This window comes from Barbus barbus, assembly GCF_936440315.1.
Source record: "Barbus barbus genome assembly, chromosome: 6".
Taxonomy (NCBI): Eukaryota; Metazoa; Chordata; class Actinopteri; order Cypriniformes; family Cyprinidae; genus Barbus; species Barbus barbus.
This window is the reverse complement of record NC_136734.1, coordinates 17,555,397-17,573,887: the sequence shown is the minus strand read 5'-3', so window position 1 is coordinate 17,573,887 and position 18,491 is coordinate 17,555,397. Positions and strand designations below refer to the sequence as shown.

Below are 18,491 nucleotides of genomic sequence, written 5' to 3'. Positions count from 1 at the left end.
ATTTTGCTTCTGGCTCATCTCTTTTCACACAAATTTGCTGTTGACAAACATAATGCTGTTTAATTTGAAAGTGATGTCTGTCTGTAGACTTTTTTCTCAGCAATATTTGACAAATTGTATGCATTTTTGTTCATGAAACTAATTTATAAATAAACCGTTACTTCATTTAAAAAAAATACCTTTACTAAAGCTTAATTTTATGCATATGTTAGACTGTAACATTCACAAATTCTGTGAACTCGAGGTCTGCTACCTGACACAGGCTTGACAAGACAAACTGCTTGGGTTCGGTCTCTTTTCTCTTTTTTTCTCTCCTCTCTGTAGATAAGTAAGATCCTGTGTAACATCCCTAACCTAGACTTTCTCAATCTGAGTATGAATCCACTGAGAGGGTCGAGTCTAGAGCCTGGAGCTGCTGAAGCGTTCTCAGGCCTCCGCCGCCTCGTGCTCAATAACACACATGTCACCTGGGACATGGTGCATGCACTTACACGAGAGATCCCAGAGTAAGTGTGTGTGTTTAACATTGAAGTAGCCTCGGTCTGAACCATCTAATGTGTTTGTGAATGTGTTTTATTCATTATTTATGATTTAGGTGGGCAGTTTCTCATTAGTGCTGTCAAACAATTAATCGCATCCAAAAAAGTTTTTGTTTACATAATATATGTGTGTGTACAGTGTATATTTATTATGTTTATATATAAATACACACACATACAGTATATATTTAGAAAATATTTACATGTATTTATGTATATATTTATATTCTTATAATTTATATTATATATAAATATATTTAATATATTAACATATTTTTCTTAAATATATACATGCATGTGTGTGTATTTACATATATAAATAATAAATATAGACAGTACACACACATATATTACATAAACAAAAACTTTTATTTTGGATGCGATTAATCACGATTAATCGTTTAACAGCACTGGTCGGCATTGCGAAAGTTATAGGAAAATATAAATAGACAATGCTACACAAAATAGTGAAGCGGTTTTGTTAAAATATTTTATTAAGAAATTTATGTATTTTTAATCTATTTTAATGCATTTTCTATTAAAATGGAGATAGTGTTTTAGCACTGTGCTGTGGCATCCCACTAGTTGCGAAAATTGGTAATTTTGTCATGCACTAAAACTTTTCTTCTTTTTCTTGTGGTTGTATGTGTGTAGGCTGGAGGAATTGTTTTTGTGTCTGAACGAGTATGAGAGGGTGAGTGTGTCATCTACGCTGTGCCCGTCCCTGAGCCTGCTGCATATCACAGATAACCAGCTGCAGGATTGGGCGGAGGTGCGCAAGCTGGGCCTCATGTATACTGGCCTGGTGTCTCTTATCCTGGCAAACAACTCCCTCTCGTCTATCCACGAGCCTGAGGACTCCCTACAGAGACTTTTTCCCAACCTGCGCAGCATCAACCTACACAACTCAGGTGCTGGACTGCATGAACATCATCTCTGTAGAAAGAATATCATCACAGACACACACACACACTTTTAGGTAGTTGCAGCATTAAACCTTTACTATCTAGGTTAATTTATCATTTAAACAAAATTGAGAACATCACTGCCAAAACTTTAGTGGTCCACATGGTTCAAGTCTTCTTAAGTAATACAATAGATTTATATGAGGAAAATACCAAAATGGAAGCCGTTATTCATTAAAAATCTTCGCTTCCTCTGTAGCTTTCTGATATTTGTCTTCTGTTATTCAGTAGGATATCTAATTTCTGTGGTTTTTGGTAGTAAATATTTTTAAGTACCTATTCTGAATAATCATGTAGTATCAAAGGGTTAGTTCATCCAAAAATGAATTACTCAGCCTCATATTGTTCCAAACCATAAGATAATTGTTCATATTGAAATCACAAATGATATTTTCAATGAAACCTGAGAGATTTCTGTCCCTCCATTTAAAGTACATTCCACTAAAACTATGATGCATCAACTGTCAAAGTTTTGGTTGCATGGAGTGTTGAGGGACAGAAGTTTCATTAATATGTATTCAGTTGTATTTTGAAGATGAACCCAGGTCTAATGTGTTTGGAACGACGTGGGTGAGTAATTAAATTATTTATTTTTATCCACTTACATGGATTATTAACAGAAATGTAGGTGTTGTGTCATTTAGGTTTAAGTCGTTGGGAGGACATTGAGAAATTGAATTTCTTCCCAAAGCTTCAAGAAGTCAGACTGATGGGTATTCCTCTACTGAAGCCCTACACTGATCAGGAGAGACGTTGTCTTATGGTAGCACAGTAAGTAACCGTACACAAAAGTAGCCACTTTTGGAATGTGCAAATTTTAAGTATTGCTGGAAATGATTGCACAAATCAATGTGGCCACCAATATGGAATTGTCCACGTCTGTGCATTCCATGTCTTTTTCTGTTTCTCTCCCTCACACACTTGTCCTTCTTCTGTGTTTTGTAAGTTTGCCTCACGTGACTGTATTGAACGGCAGTGTTGTCACTGATGGAGAAAGAGAGGATGCAGAACGCTTTTTCATCCGCTACCACCTGGACTGCCCTGAGGATGAGCTACCCCAAAGGTGACCCACCCGCACCCCTCACACCACCATACTCCATATACACAACTCTCTCAGTCTCTTTTATTGTTTCTTTAGAGAACTATGATGTACTGTACATAGTTGTCCCAAATGTCTGGTGTCTATGTATTAAAATATCAAAATATGCTTCTTTTTATTCCCTCATAACTGCAGACTCAGGTCTTATCTGTTACCCATAACCAATGTTATCCTTTTTCCCAAAGTTACTAAAAGGTTGTCTTTTAATTATTTACAGTAGACTGTAAAAAAAAAGAAAGTAAATTTTAAGGCAACCAGCTTCAGCAGATTTTTTAGTTTTCTCAACTTGTTGTTTTAAGTTTATGCAACAAAAAGTTGAGAATCTCCTACAAAGATAAGTTGAGAGAACTCAAAAATCTGCTGAAGCTGGTTGAAATTTGAAGTTGGCTCAACTTTATTTAAATTTTTTGCAGTGTATATAAACATCCTTTAAGAAAGTAAATATTTTTATTTATTTATTTTTTGGTTATCTTTTTGATAACCATTAAATAGGTCATAAATCAGAATAAATCAGAAATGGTGACAAATCTTTTCTTTTGTGTTGTGAAATACATTGAGGGAAACGTATCATCAAAAAAAAAAGCAGGAGTGGGAGCTTGGTTCTATGCATTGGCCGTTGATTGGATGGAGGCAGATCTGAATGCAAGCTTGCACGTGATTGTAACAAAGGGGTGGGATTTAATCTGACTAAATTATTAGATACCAGCAAATGTCAGCAGATAGAATTCTGTTGTTTCAATGGAATATCAAGTTAGAATATTTGGATAAAAAATTATGAGGTATAAAAGATATTACAAAATAAGATCTATAATAGGCATTCAGAAAACAGATGAATTTTAATTTCACAATGACTATAATGAGCACTAGTTTCTTGTTCATACACTCTAAAAAAAATGCTGGGTTAAATAAAACTCAGCGCTGGGTAAAATATGGACAAACTCAGCGGTTTAGTTACTGCCCAGAAGGTTGGGTTAAACATTTAACCCAACTGTTGGTTGAAAACAACCCAATTGCTGGGTTTGTCCATATTTTACCCAGCGCTGGTTTTTATTTAACCCAGCATTTTTAGAGTGTATACAGTTAAATATTATCTATTAAATTCTGAATAATTTACCGAACAAGTGTTATGCTGTAATTTAGGTTACATTCTCATACTGTTGTTCCACAGACATTAAAGGTTAGTTTAGTCCTTGCAGTTTTTTATTTGTCAGTATTGCTTGTAAGTACAATTTTCTATAGAACATTAGTTGAAACTAAATTTTGCAGTTACATAATAAAATCGTAACATTTTGAGAGCCCAACCACCTCTTTCCGGTTTAGTACTAAAAGCCTCTCTCTCTTTGGCCATGTTTTAAGTTACATGGTGGCCATCCACACATTCCAACCTGTTTTCTTTTCACTTCCTTTTCTTTAGTCTGGAGTCTCCAGTTATCCAGGTGACATTTAACTCTCCCATCCCTCATGTCTTCTGGCTTTCCCCCTTCCCTCATTGCTTCCGTTTTTTGGGGGACTTTCGGGGGATATTTTGGTGGATATTTTGGAGGGTCTTTGCAGGTCAAAGACACGGAAAATGGATCACCCACGTTCTTAGCACACCCCATTCCACTTAACCTGGGAGAATGTGTGGAGGACTTTTTCAGTGACTGCGGCAAGCCCCAGCTTCCAGCAGGGGATTCTAACCTTTGGGAGACAATGTGTCCACTCTCTCCCTCCTCAAAGACGCCTTTGTACTGGAATACTCCAATCAGAAAATCGATACACAAGGTGGCAGCTTTATTCGTTCTTCCCCTCCTTATATCCCCCTCTTGCCCTCCCTGTTCTTCTTTCCTGCCCCTTTTCATTTGCTTTGAGGGGATTGAGTTAGCTGGAGGATTTTTTCAAAAGGGGATGGAATGACGTCCCTGACTCAGTCTTTCCTGTTTTTTCCGTTAAGTGATGGAGATGCTGTTGCCTTTGTTCCGGAATGGCTCTCAGACCTAGTGAATTGATTAAATTGTCTAAACAGTTATGACACAGTTCCTGCTCCAGATATAGAAGGTCGGAAACTAGAGATGAGGTGGAAATGGGCCTTTCTCAGAAATACTGGCCTTTTATCATCAGTCTAAAGTACCAGATACTAAAGAGAGAGTTTTTTTTAACAACTGTTAAAAGTAACCCTCTCTTAAACATGTGCCCATGATAACACTGACATTCATCCCACTCTAAATTTTGTACAACTAAAGTAAGGAGCCCCACACATGATGTGTAGGAAAAACTAAATACCATAGCATAAATAAAAACCACAAATTAAGAATTCATTGCACAGCAATCATTTGTTCCCTGATTTAGTTAAATTATGGAAATGATTGAACTCAATTAAAAGAAGGGAACAAATTAGCACAACATGGCTAATACAAATTAATAGGTTGCAGGAACAAATTCTTAATTCATGGCTACGGCATATTTATTGTGTGTGTGTCATTTTTTTATGTCTTGTGCCAGGCACAGTTCACCTAAGAATGAAAATTCTGTCATCATTTAGTCAGCTTCTTGTTTTTCTAAACCTGTATGACTTTTTTTCTTTGGAACATCATGGAGAAACAGAAGATTAGCAGATTAAGCTGCAGTCTGAGCAAGTTGTTCATACAAATAGTTCGCTATATTCCAATTCTTCTGAAGCCGTGCAATAGTGAAGAACACACTGAAATGTATGCAGTTATTTATTGGAAATCTGAATAAAATTTTGATTGACAGCTGTGGTCACCATTTACTGTCATTGTTTGAAAAAAAGAAAGAAAATCGAACGCGTTTCAAAAGACTTGAGAAAGTTTTCAAGACTGGGTGAACCATTCCTTAACAACTCGATTTTTCATTTATTTCTTCCTGTGCCCACCGGGACCACTTCTTCAGAGATTTTCTTTTCAACACCTAGGTAAACTAAAACCAGGGAACACTGACCCTCATTTCTGACCTACTCACTCCATCCCCATCCTCTGTTTCTTTCTCTCTGTCCCTTTCTGTCTGTTTCTCTGGAGGGAAAGCCATTTTCCCAGAGGGATGAGGTTGAGATGAGATTTGGCACTGGAGGGTGAAAGGGCAGGTGCAGAAGTAGATGGTAAACTCTAGATATGGGTTAAGGTTGCCCCCTCTTTGAACCCAGCCTGCTCTTTCCCCTACCCTTTGGTCGCAGATCAGAGCTTAGGCTATGTTACTCTGTGATAAAACTCTGAAAGACGACAAAGATCTGAGAAACAGAGAAAGAGATGGGCAGAAAGAAATTATGCCTGCCTGACCTCAAACACACCGTTGGACCGGGCCCTCTTTGAATGCATGAGACGTAACTGGTGTAGAGACCCATTCAGCCTAATATATGAGACTCAATCTGTGGTAGCATGGTTAGAACCATTTGAGAGACTTTCAGAGTGATTTCACAGTAACCTTAGTCACATTTACGGTTGCTTAGACATAAACTTTAGGTATAAGTAGGCATGAGACTCTTATCTTTATAAAGCTGAGAAGATGTAGAGATTTGAGTCCTGGCTAGTGTAATTCAAACCTTTCACTGCTTGATTGCTCACAACAATTTCCTAGATCAGGCCTATATATGTTGATTAGCGTATACCTATGAATATACTTACAAAACTACTTTATGTGCACTAAAATAGCTTTTGTACTGTCCTATTAACAAAACGTGTGAAAATACTTTAACTAATTTAATTGTACCAAAAGCTGTGAGGTACACTTGTTATAGTGTATGTAGGAAAGAAGGAGGCCGCTAAATAGATGAAGGAGCTCTATATATTCAACAGCCTTTGATTAACTAAAACCTGTGCCGTGGCCATGGGCATGTTGATCCTCCCTTGGATGAATGGGAAACACAGGAATGATAGCAGAGGGGAGGGATGCAAAGACAGGGATGACAGAAGGAGAGTGTGAAGAAAATGAAAGAGGCTATTGGTCTTACTGTCTTTGAGTAACCATAGCCTGGGACCTTATTGACATTTTGACAGTGAAAGACAACATGGGACCTACAAGGATGTAAGAAGGCCAATGTATAGGGAAAATCTAAGTGCGTCACTCTTTAAGGACAATGAGAAATTTAAGAAGATAAGTGGATTGCATAACCCAGCTCTTTAGCATTCATCATGGTGGATGTCGATGCTAAAGATGTCAAGATAGAAGGATTCATAGACAACATGTAGACAAGTTCCCATTAAACATTTAATGCATTTACTGCAGTTTTAATTAATTTAATGGTATAATGGTGAGTGGTGACTACACTGAGGTTGACTGGACTTGATAACTTGAGGTGCAGAACCTGGCTTAATAACATTTTCTTCAAACAGGCAGAAATTTTTTTAAATTTATTTATTAGTTAACAAATTATTGTTTTTTTTAACAGGACTGAAAAATGAATGAAATCAGGCTGTATTTCAGTCTGAGCAATCAGTTCAAATTCCAAGTACATTTATTGTCACTCAGGACACCTAGCGCCATAAAGAATGTCTCAGGTTACTTATGTAACCATGGTTCCCTGAGTAGGGAACGAGACACTACGTCCTCTGGGGAACGCCTCGGCATGACCGGTGTCTTGAAGCATATATCTAAACACGACAATAACATTGGCCGGCGACAGTCTATGACGTCACTACCGGCACGACCACAGTATAAAGGGGCGCTGGGAAAATACGTCATTCAATTCTTCATCTGAAGCTTGCGTCCGAAGCATGGCACAGATCCCTATAAGTGTTTTAATCATACATTATGATGAGAAAAGTCAACTTTCATCCACACCGAATTATTGCTGACGCAACTAGCTTACAACAGGTATTTAGCATACACAAAGTACATACCTTAATTCTATATACTACATGGGTTAATGCATCGATTAACATGTTACCTTCTAAATAATCACACCAAGTATATGAAAAGACACAAAGATACAACGTTAGTATGTATTGTCTATTGAGTATATTGTTTTAATAGAAATAGGAATAAAGGAATATCTGTTGGCAGAGAGTCAATAAAAGTTTGGGTGTTCTTTGCACAAGAAAAAAACCCACATTCCTTTGGAATGCAGGGAGGACGTAAGGGGGAGCTGTCCAGGGGTCATGAGTGTCCCGTTGGGTATGTATCTGTGAGACTTCAATGCTCAGTCTCATCATAAAAACGTCTCTCCTTGTTGATACAATCATTGAATTACATGTTAAGCAGTCAGGAGGTCATGTCCAGATCCAGAGGTCTTTGTCCTGTTTCTGGTTGAATTATGTTTAAGTGATAAGAAAGCCACAGTATAGTCCTGTTCTGGAATACGTCCAGATGCTCCCTCAAATTTATCCTGGTTTTAGAGGTCTCCTGAGATAAGGAGTTTTAGGGCAGGAAATCGGCCAGCCAGTCAAATGCAGATGCTGGGAGTGGAAGTCTTAACCCCTGCTAAGGAATGTGCTGTCTTGAAATAATTTTGTGTGTGTGTCCTGGTCTACTAGGCACTACACTACTCAGGGAACCATGGTTACATATGTAACCTGACACGTTCCCTTTCGAGGGAACTTCGAACTGCGTCCTCTCGGGGTCGCTATGGGGAACGGAATACCCACGCCACCATGCTGAGGGGAGTGCAAGCCAAGCACAAAAAGGCGACCACTAAGTACCAACTCTACCGGGCTAAGGGAGTTGCCCCTGGGACGGTCAGACGGCTGTCAGTGACATTATCCCCTACGGCCAAAGACCCGAGCTGCATATCGTAAAAAACTTCCATGTTAAGGTCCGGGACTCCCGGACCCAGGGTAGAGCTCAAAGGCTTAGTATCATAAGAAAAGATTCCTTTAAGGGGATACGGCCAAGTGCCTAGGATAGTAGCTAGGTCCTGGCCTGTCACCCAGGGGCTACCGCTTGCTCTGCACGAGCTCGCTGAGGGAACTGTCTCAACAGACCCTTGGTAATAACCCACTGTGCAAGCCCAGAAACATTGGGAGAAATAGGTAGAGTGGGGCCCAAGGCGAACACTCATGCAGAAACGGGTATTACAATTCGGGTAAAAAGTGAAGCACTCACCTCCCCTCTCAGTAGTCTCGCGAATGCATCACGATGAGCACAAGCAGTCTCCTCGTGAGTCAAGCACGTTCAATTCATGCCTATTCCTCACGAGAAATAAGCAACGATTGCATTTAACTCCCTAGAGAGCTGAACGCGCCTGCTCTTCACCACACATACAACATGTGAGCCACGTGAAACTGCGGGTATCAGAACAAAGCCTCCGGCAAGAGAACATGCACTCCTAGTCGTGCTTAGCTTCTGCTAACATAAACAAATGGTCAATGAAGACGAAGAAGAGAATGACGTATTTTCCCGGCGCCCCTTTATACTGTGGTCGCGCCGGTAGTGACGTCATAGGCTGTCGCCGGCCAATGTTATTGTCCTGTTTAGATATGTGCTTCAAGACACCGGTCACGCCGAGGCGTTCCCCCTAGAGGAAACAGTTTGAAGTTCCCTCGAAAGGGAATTCAAGGTAGCTATGTCTGAATTAGTGCTGTCAATCGATAAAAAAAATTAATCGCGTTAATCACAGTCCTGGACATAATCACGATTAATCGCAAATTTAGAATACTAGGATTTACCTGTAAATGTGTTGAAATAAAGGAATGCATGACAAACTAGTTTAAGGCAACATAACCTTTCACATCTCCGCCAGGAATGAGACATAATCCTTACTATTCTTTTGTTTTTATTCAGCCATTATCAGCCTTTATACTGACAATAAAACGTTTACCAAGCCACATCGCTTAAATCCCAGTACACATTTACCCAACTATTATCAAAAGTATTTCTAAATAAATACAACAAAACATTTTCTTGCGACCTTAAATTAAGTATTATGACAAAATGCATTAATACATTAGAGGTCTTCACGGAGGACCCGGCACCCGACCCGGGAACCGTACGGGTTCGGGTCTATATTTTAAATGGTCAGCCAGGTCCGGGTCGACCCCCAATCTATTACTTCGGGTCCCGGGTCTGTTTAACATTATGTGTAATACCAGAGTCGATCGGAGAATACCGCACCCGCCAGTGATCAGTGTCAGTCAGCATGCATAACTTGCAGTTTGTAAAATTAGGATGAGAAAAGTGTGAGCGGGAACTAAGGTGAAAAGGAAAAAAAACACGCGTTACCTCAGCCTCCAGAAGCAGAGCGCGGGCGGAGTTAATGTAGTAGCCTGCAAGTGGACAGTGATCATGGATTCCTTCATGAGTGACATGAAAAAAAGAAGCTGAAACAAAACTGAAGAGACGCACCTGTTATCGAACACGCATGCAGTAAAGCACTTCTTGTTCTGTGCATTTTTTTTTTTTTTTTGCAAAAAAAAAATTGCTCCGAGTCTTTATTACAACCAACAAAAAGTTATTGTAGGTTAAACGCAACAATCGAAGTTGACTCGAGATGAAAAATAAATAAAACTGCGAAGTTGCATTAGTCATCCGTCACCGACCGTAACAGCAAGTAGACCTTTAAAGCTGGAATAATGAGTGGATTAAGAAGCCTCCCTCCTTCGACAAGAGAGAGGAACAACCTAGATGTAAATTTATTGGCAAGGAAAATTTCGGACTCAGTGTGCAGAGAACTTAAATGCTTTATACGGATGCGAAAAACGCAAAAAAAACGAACCCGATCCGATTTTTTTTGACGGACGACAATTTCGGAGGCAGTGTGCAAACGTGATTGACAACGTGAGGTCGTATTTATTTTTCAACGTGCGAAAATTTTGGACGAAAAATTCGGACTCAGTGTGCAATGGCCTTTACTGTGCGTGGCTGCTTCACTAAAAAGCTTCTTATATCACTTCCACGCTTTCTTTTGGACATTTTGTTGATGTTTTAACATTTATGCTATAGGTAGCAACATTTACCGTTAACTAGCCTTTACATGTGGGGTGGGGGAGGGAAAAATAGAGCTTTTATAAAAACGTCATAAAAAAAGATTTGTCAAAACAATTTCATTTATTTAATTAATAAAGGTAGTTTAACTATTTCAAACACAAATTAACTCTCATTCATGTTTTACACAAGGTTTTGCGTAGTTCAGGATTGGTTAAATTATTTGATTGGATGAGGAAACATTTTGTGGGCTTGTCTTGACTCTTGACGTAATGTTGATTCTTCGTTCAGCGCGTGCATTGATCACCTACTTTTAGCAAGTTGTCCTTTTAGCAAGTTGTTCCACATTGTGAATGTTACGTTTTTCTTATTTGGATGTTTATAGACATATTTGTGAATGTGATGCATGTGTGGAAATTAAGTGCATTTCTAACTCTGAACTCAGTCCCCAAGTAAATTCGGTTATTAAATAAACAAATAGCAAAACGTTTTGTGCGGTGTCCCCACCACTTTTCAAAGCAAAGTTACGCCACTGGGTCAAACCCAGGGACGGATTACGCACGGGCCTACTGGGCACCTGCCCAGGGCACTGGACCAGAGGGGGGCCCAGCCAAAATACCGCTACTCCCAGAACGCGATTTCAACCGTGCCCCCTCAGATTTTTGAGGCAAGTGGATTTTGAATGCAGCATCCAAAAGACAAAAAAAATAAAAATAGCCGAATAATATTTTTTATATTTAATAAACGATCACACAGGTGTGATTAGATCATTCAGTGCGGAACATGGTCAGCTGCTAAATTGTTCGCTTATCTTCGCTGGTTGGCAAGGAGCCAGAGACAGCCGCGTTTTTCTAAAGCACTGCGCATTATAACCAATCACACATGATTCTGTTGAGCTTATGAGTACAATGGTCAATAAGAGGTTTTCAGATGAGTCATCGCTGAAACAGCTGTTTTGTTCAGTGCGCGCGCTCCCTGAATAAATTCTGCTCTCTGCCGATTTATCTCATCAGAAACAACAAAGTGCAGAAGTGAGTACGATGTAAGCAAGATATTAATTTCACAATGTAAGCAACTTCAGTGATTAATGGGAGTTTTTGAGAGTGCTTTAATTCTGGCTAAGTCAATGATAATGTTCTTTGATAATGTAAACGGAGTGTCTATTTACACTTAGTGCAAATAACCCACCTTTTGGCAGAGGCTATTTACACTAACTCCGCCCACCAATGTGTGATTGGGACTGTCAAAATTATAAAACACTGCTGTGAGCCAACATCTCCAGTGGTCAAATGGTAAAGCGCGTACTGTGGTCTTTTTGACTCGATTGACCAGGGTTAGAACCCGCCTTTTGACGAATTTTCTTTTTTTTTTTTCTCCCTTTTCAAATCTCATATCACATTGTAAAGGCATTTATTTTTAATAAAAATTAAAGAAATAACCAAAAAGTTGAAAATAAATTATCGGGTAGGGTTAGGGTAGGTGTAGGGAGGGCTTTATTGTATCAATAAGGTGGCATCCATTTAATAATCTGAATCAAAATTATAATTTACACTCAATACGTTATTATTGCATACTGTTTTATAATGTAATACAATACTGACGTGCAGATAATTGCCACTATTTTGCAACAAGTAGTATAACTAGCAGAAAATCCTGCTATTATAACATAGTGTAAATATAATCTATAGCTATTTGCACTTAGTGTAAATAACATATCACTAAAAAATACTGCTATTTTCACTTGGTGTAGATAGAATCCATTGCTATTTGAACTTTGAAAATGACCGCGATTTCAACTGAGGGGGGCCTATAATCAGTCCGTGCCCAGGGCACCTCTGCGGCATAATCCGTCCCTGGTCAAACCTTATCAAATGATTAATTTGCGTTAAAAATATATTAACGCGTTAAAAATTTTTGATTAATCACATGCGTTAACGCGCTAACGTTGACAGCCCTAGCCTGAATTCATTTTAATTCTCTCTTTCCATAAGATTATGGCTGTTGTTAGGGGGATAACAACCGATAACATTGTCCCAGGATGCTAATGTTCTCAATAGTATTGGGTCCCACCAATAAAATATATAGTGAATATTTTAGACACTAACGTATGCTTAAAATACAGAAATATAATTTTTTTTTTTACTGGTATTTTGTCTTGTGTGACTCTCAGTTGTTGGAAAAGAAAACAATGCTCTTGGTCTCTTGTAACCACCTACATCATTACTATAGCAACCCATGTAGATATACTAGTTATTGCCTACACTGTCTTAAAAACAGATTTGATTTCAACTGATGCAAAATGACCGTCAGTCCTAAAAATGGGAAAGCACAAATGGCAATTGTGTGGAGTGTGAACAAAGGCATAGACAGGTTCCCCACTCCAAGTTCACCCAGGGTGACTGCCACTATAATATGTGTACTAAAGTTGCTTTGGATAAAAAGCCAAATTGCTAACAGGTAAATCACAAGTGAATTATCTTGGGTCTCAAGGGGATATATTTCTCATGTCAAGTTGTAGATATCTAAATTTTGAGCTAATTGTGATTGTGTGCATGTTATCTACCTGAAAACAGATCATATTGTTTTTGAGGGCATAAACAATGGCAGTATCTACCGTAGACTCACTGTATGGCTCTACTATGAACCTGGTGCACTGCATGGTGGCGACTGTCCGGTCCCATCTCCGAGACTGATCTAAGCACTGTTCAAGGAATCCAAGGCAGCTATGTTATCACAGCGAACACCCATTCACCTTCATTTAAGGAGCTTAGCCACACTAAATGAGACCCTTGAGTGAGACTGTTCTTTCTCTCAGACAGAGTGGCACTTTGTATAGAGGGGGCAGTATTCCCATGGCGAAGGCAGGGAGCCACAGGCACCTACCCAGACTCAGGCTCTGCTTTGTGGGGAGACTTTTCTGGACAGGCTGGGGAAATTACTTTGATTGGCTGTGTCGGTTACTGTAGCCCTCTAAAGCTAAAAGACGTTTTTGTGGAGATTTTATTTAATTGTTCCTGCCGATCTCCTCTTATCTTTCCAACAATCCTTCAGCAAGACGGGAAAGAAGGGAGGGTAAACGGGGTGGTGGTGAAAACTTTCTCACGGTTTAAAAACTCACTGTGCTTCACAAACACACAAACAGGTACACAAATACACTACCACATCTTCTCACAAACACACACAGATCTCTGGTCACTTCCATGATGCACTGACATTATTTTTGTTCAGAGGTGTTGTCTTTTTTAAACAGTTGAGGATAATTGACACTTTTGATGAAAACAGACATATGCAGACGTCCCACCCTGCAAAAACTCATTCCTGGCAGATGGCACAATAAATTCCTGACCACGTGGCTGACCACTTCACCAAAAAAAAATCTTAAAGGATTAGTTCACTTCCAGAATAAAAATTCCCTAATTCAGTTGAAAATAAATTATAGTTTTTGAGGAAAACATTCCAGGATTTTTCTCCATATGGTTGACTTCAGTGGGAGCCGACAGGTTGAAGGTCTAAGCTGCAGTTTCAGTGTAGCTTCAAAGGATTCTACGTGATCCCAGTCGAGGAATAAGGGTCTTATCTAGCGAAATGACCTGACAATGATGTCAGATGATTTTGAAGTTGGAGGAGAAAATGATGGAGATGGAGTTGTTTGCCCTACCCTACCGTTTTGAATCGAAGTACACAGACAAAGAACTAACCACACATTACCTTTCCAATGTTATTATGTAGTGCGTGAAGTCGCAGACACGCATCGCAGAGGTAGTGCAAGATGAGCATTCGTGGTTAAAAAGTATATACTTTTTGTATATACTTTTTTTTTTGTATATAAAATGACAGATCCTTTAGCTAGATAAGACCCTTATTCCTTGGCTGGGATTGTGTAGAACCCTTTGAAGCTGCACTGAAACTGCAATTTGGACCTTCAGCCCATTGGCTTCCATTCAAGTCCACTAAATGGAGAAAAATCCTGGAATGTTTTACTCAAAAGCCTTAATTTCTTTTCTACTGAAGCAAGAAAGACATGAACATCTTGGATAACAAGGGGGTGAATAAATTGTCAGGAAATTTTTATTCTAGGAGTGAACTAATCCTTTAACAGCAGGTAGAAATAGGCTTTCTCTCACACTCTCTTGATTTCTGGGATGTTGTATATAATTTGTGGATGTCAGGGAGCTGATATCAATATGTGGGAGACTGCCGTACCTTTCCGGGAGTCTGCATATGTACACATACCATGTTTTGAAAGCATTTATCAAGTAGAAGTGTACTTTACCTGTGCTATCATAGATCATTATTTATGTTCTAAATCCTAGTTGACTTGTTAGTCTACATAAGCAGTTGACTTCTAAAGACCTGAAACCTCACTTTTGACTGAACTGGAATAATTGGAACAATTCACATAAGCCGCAAATCTGCATAAAGATTGCCAGATGTAAAAGTATGACCCAGAATTGATTCCAGTAGGATTAGCATATTGCCAAGATAACTGTAGGATGCTGTAAAAAGGACTTCTAAAACCCAGGAATGAGTTAGCATTTTTGAACTTCTGGTCAAGCTTTTTGTCGAGAGAGAACCAGAGTGATACTAACTTTCGGTTGGCCTACAAAATTACACCATCCATGGAACAATCTATGAAATACTCAAGCATAAATAATCTTTTTTTTTTTTCAATGTAATTTTTAAAATCCGTATTAGTTACAGTTACAAGTTATCTTGGAAGCAAAATGTTGCTGTCTACTGTCTGGAATAATGGCCTTTGTGTATAATTTTGCTGATTGTAAATACTTTCAAGGTAGGAATTTCACTTTAGAACAGAATTTTTGTATATTCTCTCTATTCTTGGTTTCTTGACAGTCTTTCTGTCTTAACTAAAATCCACTCCAACAGTTTCTTTTAACATAAATGGGTCACTGGGTGTAGTAGCGAAAAAAAGCATATACATGGCCTAAATTCAGATGGTTCTCTTTTTCTCATTGCTGTCGACTCTTTTCAGGTACCACACTTTGGTAGCACGCTATGGCCGCCTAGCCCCACTTGCTGAGGTGGATTTGCGCCCTCTCTGCCATGTCCAGGTAGAGGTGCGTATTGGGGACCAGACAGAGCCCCTAGAGCTCAGATTGGATCAGACAGTGGCAGACCTAAAGAAGCAGTTGAGGGCCATGGTCCAGCTACCTCCAAACAAGATACGTGTGTACTATATCGACCGGCAGCTTGGCTACGCACTAGAGCCTCAGGAGATGAAATATGGAGCACGAGCACTTCATTCCTACAGTATACGAGATGGAGATGAAATCTTTGTGGTGCCCAAGACACAGTGACTGAAAAGAGAGCAACAACTGAGCACTGTTTGGAAAAAATGCCATATGTTTAGGACAAAGAAAAACTGTCAGTCTGGTTTTCCAGCATCTTCAATCGTATTTAAAAATGGTCCCTAAAAAGAGACATTGGATCAGGATTAAAAACTTTTTAACTTCCACTGCTCTGTGGATGTATGTATAAAAAACAAAAAAATGTGTGGACTTTTCTTGTTTTGTGTGTGTGTGAGACTGCTTCTCAGGAATTACCCACAACCGCATACATGCCTTTACTCTAAAGAGTATTTTACCATTTAGTAAAGGTGCAGTATGGAATATTTGTCCCTCTAGTAGCTGAGGTGTAAAACTGCAAGTTACTCATGGAGGAACATTATTTTGGTAATTATGTGAGTTGAGCTTCAGCTCAGCTCTTCAGCATGGATAAATATAATGGTTTGAGGCATACCAGTGTACCCGTGTGCAATCATTTTATAAGAGCAAATGGCATTATCAATATCAAAACTCGCCCCCTCCTAAAAGAAAAAGAAATCTAAAAGGACAGATATCCATGTGTTTTCAATGTCTTTTGAGCAGGTAACTGTCTTCCCCTGTTGTGGAAGATGATTCCTTATATGGTTTCATTCATTGTATTTATTATGTTGCTCATTAGTTTTGGCCAGACGTCATGTAGCCACGCAAAGACAAATTATGTGAAAGTGACATTTCCTGTAAAATTGGAAAGTTCATAAATCATTATTTTCAATTTACCATTGTGAATCAGAGTAACATCTTCTGACATCTTGGCAAGGATGAAAAGATATCAAAATGACTGAATACTAGGTAAAATATGCAGATGCAGACTGTGAATGTTTGAGAAGGAGAGACAGGTCTTTTGGCTGCCTGTGCCCTTGACATAGCTTTAAGGCCATGAGATGGGTTGGTGGGATGGTGGTCTAGCAGGGGATGGGGGCATATAGAAAGTGAACTCTATACTCCAGCTGTAACACCAACCACTTCTTTTCTGATTGAATTACAACAGAGTCACCTACAATCCTGAAGCCCTCTAAAGTTTACACACTTTACATTCACAAATACAGCTCCCCCTATTATGACTTCAGTCTTCCCCTAGTCACGTCTCTAACTGGTGGAAAGCGTCTTTGGATTATCTAGGTGGCATACTCTCATTGATGTTTAAAACAGATCATGTGCTGTTGGATTATAAATCTGCATTTGATTATTATCATGCTTATGTCACAGAGAAGGAAATCCCAAGGGGACCAATAATAATGAAAATTAAGTTAATTTAATTTTTATTGAGTAGCTTTTTGTTGGCTTATTATTAAAAACAAATTGAAATGTGGAATACTGATAAATTGAATTTTGACTTTGACTTTTATTTTATTTTTTTTAAATCTTGACATATTACAGGTTTAAAGGAAGTTGAAGATATTTTTGTTGTCATTTGTTTAGCATGAAACATTAAGGGAAGCCATACACAAATAACCTAATTATGTCTATTTTATAGCTTGCAAATGACTGTCCGTGTATTCTTACCTGTTCTCTTCCCAAAGAGAACAGTTTGTTGAACTTAAACCATGCCCTTTCTCAATATAAAACTAAATGGGAAATATAAATGTGTTGCACAGATACATACTAATTTTAACATTCAGTCTTTGTGGACTTATTTTTTTAACCACACTCAGCACATACCAGTCTATGCGTTTAAGGAATTGGATTACCAGGGCTTGTCCTATTCATTCCCATACCATTTCCCTGCAGAATGGCTCTAATGTTGGAGTGACTGATATAGTATAGACTCCCTCTCTAGTTACCAAGCTGTCCCTATGCAACACTATCCCAGCGGAAGGTGTTAACAGGGAGCTCAGAATCCATTAGGGGTTCAAATTAGCTAAAGAGGTAGTGCTATTGATAGGAAGAAGAGTCTGCAAAGATATTGTTGTCAGATATTTAGACCGCTTTGTTTCAGTGTAACCGCATATGTCACACTGATGATCTGTTATTGTCTTATCACAGAGAAGTCCAGCTTCTGTTTGCACTCTAATCTGACTCTGTTATGCTTAAAAATTCCATAGCTGTTTCAGTTGTGCCTATTACTGGTAATTGAGCTTGTGTGTCATATTTTTGTCCAAATCCTATGATTATACCATATTGTTGGCACATTTATTTACTCACTCCCTGTGTAACTTTACTCTTCACTGATAATCGCAAAACCCCATAATGCCCCATTTGGATAATAATCCTGCACTATGCCAATGTCTCACTCGAACTGCATGTGTGCTTTTATTCTCATCTACAAACTGTAGTGTGTTCGCTTCCAGCATCCCCTTTATCCCATCTTTTAGCAGTGCCTGTGTCTCTACAAGTTTCTCATTGCTCATATTTTGTTCTTATTGTGTTCTGGTTGTGGTGATGACACTTGATCCTCTCTGTTCTGCTCCCAAAGGACATCTGGCCTCTAATGCCAAAATGTTAACAGAGCAGGTGCTGACATCTTTACTTATTGCTGGGTCTGTATAATGGTGTTTTTCAGAGTGTAAAGAGAGCCATTGGCTTGTGCCATGGATACTAATTCAGTGTTAATGATTATATGAACACTGACATGGAATATCATTGTAATAGTGTGTGATATGTGTTACGAGTAATGAATTTACCATTATGTGAAATTCTGTTGAATGCCATACTGAAAAATTTTACAAATAAATAGCAGCCAATGCTTTGCATG

At 38.8% G+C, this 18,491-nt stretch overlaps 1 protein-coding gene across 6 annotated transcripts in view; it reads left to right on the top strand.

Moving 5' to 3' along the window:
• The window catches only part of LOC306871662 (tubulin-specific chaperone cofactor E-like protein), a 22,641-nt gene extending 4,150 nt beyond the window's left edge, over positions 1-18,491 (top strand). For all 6 annotated transcript variants that reach the window (XM_079419748.1, XM_079419747.1, XM_079419746.1 and 3 more), the window contains 5 exons: positions 325-506; positions 1,194-1,450; positions 2,149-2,275; positions 2,451-2,567; positions 15,448-18,491. In XM_079419748.1, coding sequence (XP_079275874.1) covers positions 325-506; positions 1,194-1,450; positions 2,149-2,275; positions 2,451-2,567; positions 15,448-15,772 — 1,008 coding nt within the window. In that variant the 3' untranslated portion in view covers positions 15,773-18,491. The remainder of the gene's footprint in view (positions 1-324; positions 507-1,193; positions 1,451-2,148; positions 2,276-2,450; positions 2,568-15,447) is intronic.